General features: G+C 46.4%; 1 protein-coding gene across 1 annotated transcript in view; it reads right to left on the bottom strand.

The window, feature by feature from the left end:
* The window catches only part of CALM1 (calmodulin 1), an 11459-nt gene extending 3400 nt beyond the window's left edge, over positions 1 to 8059 (bottom strand). Inside the window, exons 1-5 of the mRNA XM_080596249.1 lie at positions 7781 to 8059; positions 5133 to 5163; positions 4122 to 4265; positions 1700 to 1806; positions 185 to 320 (exon numbers count right to left, since the gene is read on the bottom strand). Coding sequence (XP_080452375.1) covers positions 185 to 320; positions 1700 to 1806; positions 4122 to 4265; positions 5133 to 5163; positions 7781 to 7783 — 421 coding nt within the window. The 5' untranslated portion in view covers positions 7784 to 8059. The remainder of the gene's footprint in view (positions 1 to 184; positions 321 to 1699; positions 1807 to 4121; positions 4266 to 5132; positions 5164 to 7780) is intronic.

Genomic DNA, 8059 nt, shown 5'->3' with positions numbered 1-8059 from the left:
ATTTTCAACTATCATAAATCTTAAACATACTTGGCATAAAAAAATTAGATGCAGTGGAAGTTAGTTTTTCCTCCACAGAAGTGGACAACTGAATAAACCGTTCATCTCCAAATACTAGAAAATAATGGCCTATTCAGTACACCTTCACTAAATCTGAGTAATGAGTCAAGATAAGCTTTTTTACCTTCATAGTTGACTTGCCCATCCCCATCAATGTCTGCTTCTCTGATCATTTCGTCTACTTCTTCATCTGTTAGCTTTTCTCCTAAGTTTGTCATAACATGACGTAGCTCTGCCGCACTGATATAACCATTGCCATCCTGTGGGGAAAATTTCACAAGATTATGATCAACAATCCTGACACTGATCTACTCTGAAACTATATCTAGGTTTCTACAGACTGTTCTTAAACTAGCCTTATAGCACATAGGACAGACATACAGATCCTGCGTACTGCTACAGTGTGGATCAGTCCCATCACCTTATGAAGCATGCTTCCCAACAAAGCCTTCTCTAATTATTGTACTGTAAGAACAACTGCATGCTGGATTTGCAGCTGTTTTAAGGTGCTTTAATGCTTATTTTTGAAAGATTGTTAGAAAAAGTGCTTTAGTTTCTCTGCTGCCTAAGCAACCAGAAGGCTAGTTTCCCCACCAGCAAGCATAGTCAGCTTTCTATTCCATGAAAACACTGCTTCTATAATCAGACTGTGGGCAGCTAAGTTAGGCTTCTTATATAAGATCTAGAACAAATCACACCTTCAAAGAAAACATTTTAATGCAACTCATAAGCAGTTGTGACAAGAACAGTGGCAAAAAGAATGACAATTCTAAGTCAGCATTCCATTAGTTATACCAAAACTTAGAGCATGTATCCAGCCATTTCAGGAATTGTCTTCTGTCTACATGAAAAACACACTGAGAGCAGGAGCTTAGGTGGTGTCACATCTGCCACCACTCACCAACCTAGTCTGCAGAAATAAACCTGGGGGAAGTACTAAGTAAACAATCAAACATCTGCTCTAGAACACCTTCCAGCAAAGGAACAGAGACTGGCTCTTTTTCCACAAAAACGGGAAAGAGACCTTCCACGCACACATATGCATTAGCTTATCAGCTGTATCAGCCACTGCACAGCACAATTCTCTTGTAGTAACTGTCATACCCAAACAATCCAAAGAGGGGAACCCCTGTTCTAAAAACAGCTTGTCAGAACTTTTATCATGTACGCTCAGGTTATCTTTAACGAAGGTGGGAGTTGAGCTTAAGTTTTCCTGAAAGTAACTGCAAAGCCTGCATCTTTAAGACAACATGCCGCCTTGTCTATTACAGGCACTCCTTGTGCCTGTAAATACTGGTGACATCTTAGCTTCAAAAGCTTTAAGATCTTGCACACCCATGTTAACGTTTCTGCAATTCCCCAAAATCAAAAGGTAGAGAAGATTACAAAAATACAAGACCCCTTCACCCCCCCAAGCATCAAGCTCTGCTCAACTTTGCTCTTAAAAGGCCAGAAAGTTTTCTTCCTGGAAAAGCCTCAAGTTTAGCACTGCTGTGTAAGTAGATACAACCAGCCTGCTCTGCTACAAATTCTCCTGCCTCTACTACGAGGTTTTTCCTTTCAGACAAGATGAGAGAACACTGAGAAAGAGCAAAGCATCATTACTTCTTCTAAAGAATATTTGAAGATCTAGGAATACCTTGTCAAAGACTCGGAATGCCTCACGGATTTCTTCCTCGCTGTCTGTGTCCTTCATTTTTCTGGCCATCATGGTTAAGAATTCAGGAAAGTCGATAGTGCCGTTGCCTTAATGAAAACAAACTTCCAAAAATTAAACTCCCGTGCTTGCTTTTAATGCAAAAAAAATCTGGCATTTAATTTAGCCAGTGACAAGAATCAGACTGACAGGTACTCTGAACTATTCCTATAGAAGAGCCTGCTGTTTTCCTTAAATTGTTACCTTTGTTTTTTTGCTTTTAGTGTGCAACAGCCACTTCCACCCCAGTGTTTCAGCACAAAGTCAACTGCTGCTTTCTTTCCAAAGAAAGCCATACCATTGCCCACCCAACTTGCACATAACCTTGGAATATCAGACTGATATTTTAACAGATACGGTTCGATAAGGTTCACTTTTACTTAAAAAGTATCTCCAAAATTAATCATTTAGCTTGTTTACAATCTCCCAAATAATGTGGGAGATTCCAGAAGCAAGTATATTAAAGCTAGCACTACTACTCCATGACATCTAAAATTTAAGAAAGTTCTTCACTGTTCATAAATACTTGTTTCCTTGTTCAAAATCAACTTTATCAGCCTATGTTGTATACCACAGAAGTAATACACAATTTTAAGGTCCAACAAGTATCTGCAAACAACTGACATTAGAAAAACTTATTTCTGATAACTATAGCAAGTATTTTGCACTGCAAAACTGAAAATCCCCACCAGTGTTCAGGCCTCATCCCTAAGATTAAGTTCCAGTTCAAAGTAAAGACTCAAACTTGAGGCTGCTCAAGGCTGATAAATAATAAGGAACAGATGAGTATGGTAAAGAAACAAAGTTCTTTCAAGCTACACCAAGTAGGTTAGCATAGTCATGATCCATCCCTACATGCCAAAGCAAAGCATTAAGCAGTTCACCACGTAACTAAGATCTACCTGTTGCCCAAGGGAAACATGCAAAAACTCATTGGATAAATTTAAACTGCATTCATTTAACTACTTTGTTATGAAAACCTTTGCAGTTTAGGGATTCCAGATTAAGACATACGGAGCTATTTATCACGGCCAGCTTCATCTACCAGCTAAGTCAGAACACAGGTCTTATACACAACTTCAGAAAATTCTCAATGAGCATGCAGAATATTAGCAAAGCACTCTGCTGTGAAGCAACTTTAAACATATGGGCAAGGCGTACGCATCTGAAGTCCTCACTCTACTTTCAATTTTAAAGCCATGTTGCACTGGTAGATTAAACTGAATGAAAGCAGATTTGTATTAGATATAAAGGAATAAATTCTTCACTCTGAGGGTGGTGAGGCACTGGAAGAGGTTGCCCAGAGAAGAGGATGCTCCATCCCTGGAGGTGTTCAAGGCCAGGTTGGATGGGGCTTCGAGCAACCTGGTCTGGTGGGAGGTGTCCCTGCCCATGGCAGGGGGGTTGGAACCAGATGATCTTTAAGGTCCCTTCCAACCCAAACCATTCTATGATTCTATGAACACTGCAGAACAGCCTGGAGAAGCCACTATACACCACCTCTACATAGCACTGCAAACCCTGAGTATCAAGAAGGTTCAGTACCTGCATCCAAAAGAGTTGGCAATTAAGTTTAACTTACACTTTCAGGAAAGTAATTTTGGTTAACAAACTGATAATCCACAGCCTTGCCAATATACTTTTCATTCTTCAGAATATCACAGAAAAGTCACTATCCACCAACATAAGAGATCAAAACCTTGACACCACCAAACACAGTAAGCTTTTCCTTTCTGTAACTGCTAGCCTGAGCAGAGTCCCAGAGAAAAACTGCATACATCCTTTCTGGCATCCACATGAACCATTCTGGTCAACTTTGATACAAGAAGGCTTTCCTGCTTTTCCAGGTGACAGCCTCCAACTGCTCCCCCTATCTACCAGTAATCTAACACCCTACATTAGACTATCCACACTCTCCATGTTGCGCTTCCAACTCTTGAGTTTAGCATTATTCCATTGTAATCACGTCTTCAACCTTAAACAGAACCAAACATTAATACAGCTATTAAGAACAGCAAGGGCTGACAAAACATGCATGGAAAAGCTAGGTAGAAACAGGTTAAATGCAGGTCAGGATAAACTGAATAGCAATAGGAAGCCTGGAATCCATAAAATATTAAAGGCAAACAGCATAACTTTGTCTCTGCCCATCTTTTTACTTTAAGATTCTCACTTAGACAGCTAGCGTCTTTGCTGTGCAGAGAACAAGCAAAATAACAGATGCCCCCAAGTATAATTTCTATCCAATATTTCTAAAAACTTTGCTTTGAGCACAGTCATAACATCTTTATATAGACCAGGCCCAGGTGTGGATGACATACACAGAAAGATAGTTCTTCATGTTGTAAATCATTCTAACACTCACCATCAGCATCTACCTCGTTGATCATATCCTGCAATTCTGCTTCTGTTGGATTTTGACCCAACGACCTCATGACAGTTCCCAGTTCTTTTGTTGTAATAGTACCATCACCATCCTTGTCAAATAGGGAAAAGGCTTCCTTGAACTCTAGAGGCAGAAACAGTGCCATTGTTTAGTGACATCACCAGCTAAGAAAACTGCATACAAAAACGCATTCCAGTGAAAAACGTCTGGTAAGATTTGGGGAAACATTTAACTTGCCCATGTATTGGCAGAATTTGTGTTTTCAAATATTAATAAAAAATTGCAGTACCAACAAAATCTGCACAGCCACATGACCTAAGTTCCAATGTGCTAACATCATATTACAATGCGAATGCATTTCAACATCTTGTTGCTTGAATTACTGTTGCAGCACAAATTGCAGCTCTTTGGGATAAGCCAGGGGAACCCAACAGTTCACCCATTCACCATCAACAAACTTACAGGAATAAAAATAAGTGGTAAATGGCAACACAAGGCAACAGACAATAAGAATTAGCGTCACCCTCAAGTGGGTGTGACTGGTCTCCACAAGGTCAAATACTACTCTCTCAACCAGTTTGAGTTAGACACTGTTAGAAGTTATTTAAAAACGCTTGTGTTAACTGGTAATAAATCAGTAGTAGGTTTATTTTTTGCTATTTCATTTCAAGTTTATCTTCACCTGAAAAAAAGAATATTCTGCCTTGAATAGTTCTGCCTTGGCTCCAAGAAGTTCACTGAAAATTCTCGCAATTACTTGTTTGCAAGAAATGTAGAAACACTTGGCTCAAATAATCTGCAGTCCACATTGAAACAGAACATACCAATAATCTTCCAGAACTTTTTAAAAGGGAGTGCTTTTTTTTTTGTTAAGGGAATTGTTAGTACAGATTTGAAATTGTAGAAAAAAAGATGATCCCATTATGTTTGAGATATTTTCTTTCAGTCACAAGGAATTAGCCAAAAAGTATGTATCATTAAGACACTTACCAGCAATCTGTTCTTCAGTCAGCTGATCAGCCTACACGAAGAATAGAATATTTTAGAATAATGTTTACCTCTAGCTGTGTCAAGCCACGAGGCCCTTCCCTCAAACTTCAGTGAAGATTTATTATTACCATTACAGAGGCACTTGCAACCCCTGGAATTCTCCCTCTGCAAGAAGGGATTCCACTCACCTACACAATGCAGCCATTCCCAAAAGCGTAAGAACTAGCATGTTCCAGAACTGCCCACTCAGAACTATGTGCCATCCTTTGCCTTGAAGAACCCGATTTCGTCGGGCAAAGGACACAAGGCAGGCTCCTTGTAATTGATCAGAAGAGCATGAAATCCTTAATGACATGCTTAGAGTCTTGCATCACATCAGATGTCACTTCCAGAAGTACAGTGACCCTACTCAAGCGTGGGGCTATTTGCACATCAGTGGGCTAACGGCAAGTGTGCCACCTAGTGATCTAACACTACGCCAGCCCAAGCAGCAGCCTACAGTAAGCTTAACAGACAGAACCGTGCTGTAATAGGAGGAAATGCTGCTCAGTATCAGAGATTTTCACCATCCGACAAGACAAAAACACCAGTTTGTCACGTTATCCCTCCATTCAGCCAAGCACCCTAAGATGCCTCCCACTGAGGCACAAACCACAGTGCACATCCTTCTAACACCAAGATTTAAAGCGCTCGCCTGTGACCTTCTGCACATCAGGAGGCCAGTGCTGCACCCAGAGGTGCACTGCGCAGCGGGCAACTGAACGCGCTCCTCCAGAGCTCAGCTGTGCTGACTGCATCCTTCCAGAAGTCTCCCCTTTCTGTACAGATAGGGCATCGCAAAAACCTCCACTGATCAGACTAAGATAGCTGGTTCTTCACAGAAATCATTCATTTCTCTCATCATTAAAATAAAAACAAGCCTAAAACTGAATTTTAGTTACCTAGACATGAATATTTGAAAACAAAGTACTAGCTCCTGTAAGGCTTCTTTTATTGAAAAGCTTTTACCAATACAAAAAAAAAATAATGCTGCTGGTCAAAGAAAGCAGGCATCTTGCAACCCTTTTGTCCTAAAATACCATTAATCTCGAGCATAAAAGCCAGGTAACTACAGCAAAGGGCAACAAATGCAATGGAGAATTAACAGGCTGCATGATCTGTCAAGCCCCGCACAGGTGAACAACAGGGTTGGAAGCTTGCCGGATGTGTTAAGTGACACACAGACATCATCAGTATTTAGGTGCCGACTTTAGTGTTTTATGTCTGTAAGTAGTGATTAAACAGCTCCCCACATGTATGGCAGGGTAAGAAAATAGCGGAAATATGCTTGCAGTTAAAAACCAAATTCACATTTCTTACGTCACGCTAAACGACTGTAGAAAACGTCTTCAAAAATCCAGCTTGACCTCCCACTCTTTTCGCGATTTTCCACCAAAGATAAGGCTTCCCTTAAAAATCATCTCAGCAATTTACATAACAGACCAAATGCCCTGCAGAACAGGAAACGGTGCCACGCCTCGGCAAAAACCCCAACCAGCAGCACCAGCTTTCTGCCCCGTGTCTCGGGGCTCCGGATGCCTCCGAAAAGCGGCGTCACGCCAAGACACGGCAGCGCCGGGGCTGTCCTCGGGGCTCGGCTCGCTGCAGGCGGCCGCCAGCGCTGTGCTGGGGGACAAAGGTGCCTGGGGCTGGGGCTGCCACCCCGGCCCGCCACCAAACCGTGTCCCGGTGGTGTCAGCCTGCCCCGGCGGGGAGGGGAGACCGACAGGCAGCACGGAGCGACACCCAGATGGCCAGAAAGCGATTGGAGGGCAGCCTGCTCCCCCCCCCCCAAAAAAAAAAAAATAATTAAAAAGAAAGAAATCCCAACCCTTCCCTCCTCGGCGGGGGGCTGCCCCCGAAGCCCCCCAGCCCCAGGCTGCCATCCCCGGGGCTGTGGGGGCAGGCGGGCAGCGGCGGGCGCAACAGGCGCCCTGCCCGGCGGTCAGTGCTGCACTGCGGCCCCGCTTCCTTCCCCTCCCCTTCCCCTCCCCTCCCTCCCCCGGGCGGGGAAGGCAGCGGCTCCCCCTGCCCCAACCCCCATCCCATCCCCTTCCCCTATCCCCCCCACCCCCCATCCCCTACCCCCGGGGGCTGGAGGGGGGTGGGGGGAGAGAGGCTCGGCTGCCCCCCCAACCCCCGCGGCCGGGGGCCAGGCGGCGGGAGGCAGGGAGGAAGAGGAGGAGACATGATGTAATGCGGGCAGCCCGGCTGCGTTTTTGGGGACGGTACCGGGGAGGAATGGGGGGGAGGGGGGGGGGCTGAGGGCGCAGCAGCCGCAGCGCGGTCTCCCCCCCCCCCCCCCCCGTCTCGGTGCGCACTGCGGCCGGGGCGCAGCGGGGCAGAGCCGCGGCCCCGGGGAGCGGCTCCCGGCCCTTTCCGGAGGGCGAGGCGGGGCGGGCGGCGCCGCGGGGGAGAAGGAAGCGGCGGCAGGGAGAAGGGAAAGGGGGAGGGGGAGAGAAGGGAAGGGAAGGAAGGGGTGCCCGGCACGGCCGTTAGCTCTGCGGCCTCCCGCCGCCCCCGCGCCGCAGCCCTCCCCGGGGACAGCCCGGCTCGGCCGCCCCTCTCCTCAGCCAGCCCCCGGTGCTGCGGGCGGCCGCGCTACCTACCATGGCGCGGCGGCGGCGGCACGAACTGCGCGACCACGAGCGGCGGCGGCTGCTGCCTCCTGCTGCTGCTCCTCCCGCTACTGCTCCTCCTCCAGCTGCTGCTGCTGCTGCCCGGCGCGGCGGCGAGGAGTGCTGGGGGAGCGAGGCTGCGCCGTGCCGCTATATATGGAGCGCTGTATCCCTCCGCCGGAGCGGGGCCTTTTTCTCCCCTCCCCGGCGCGCTCTGTGTGAGGGTGACTGCGGCGAGCGGCCCTGCCCCCTCCGCCGCCCGCCCCTCCC

The sequence above is a fragment of the Anser brachyrhynchus genome (genome assembly GCF_964034855.1).
Source record: "Anser brachyrhynchus genome assembly, chromosome: 5".
Classification (NCBI taxonomy): domain Eukaryota; kingdom Metazoa; phylum Chordata; class Aves; order Anseriformes; family Anatidae; genus Anser; species Anser brachyrhynchus.
Note: the sequence above shows the minus strand (reverse complement) of the source record. Positions and strands in the feature narration are given on the sequence as shown.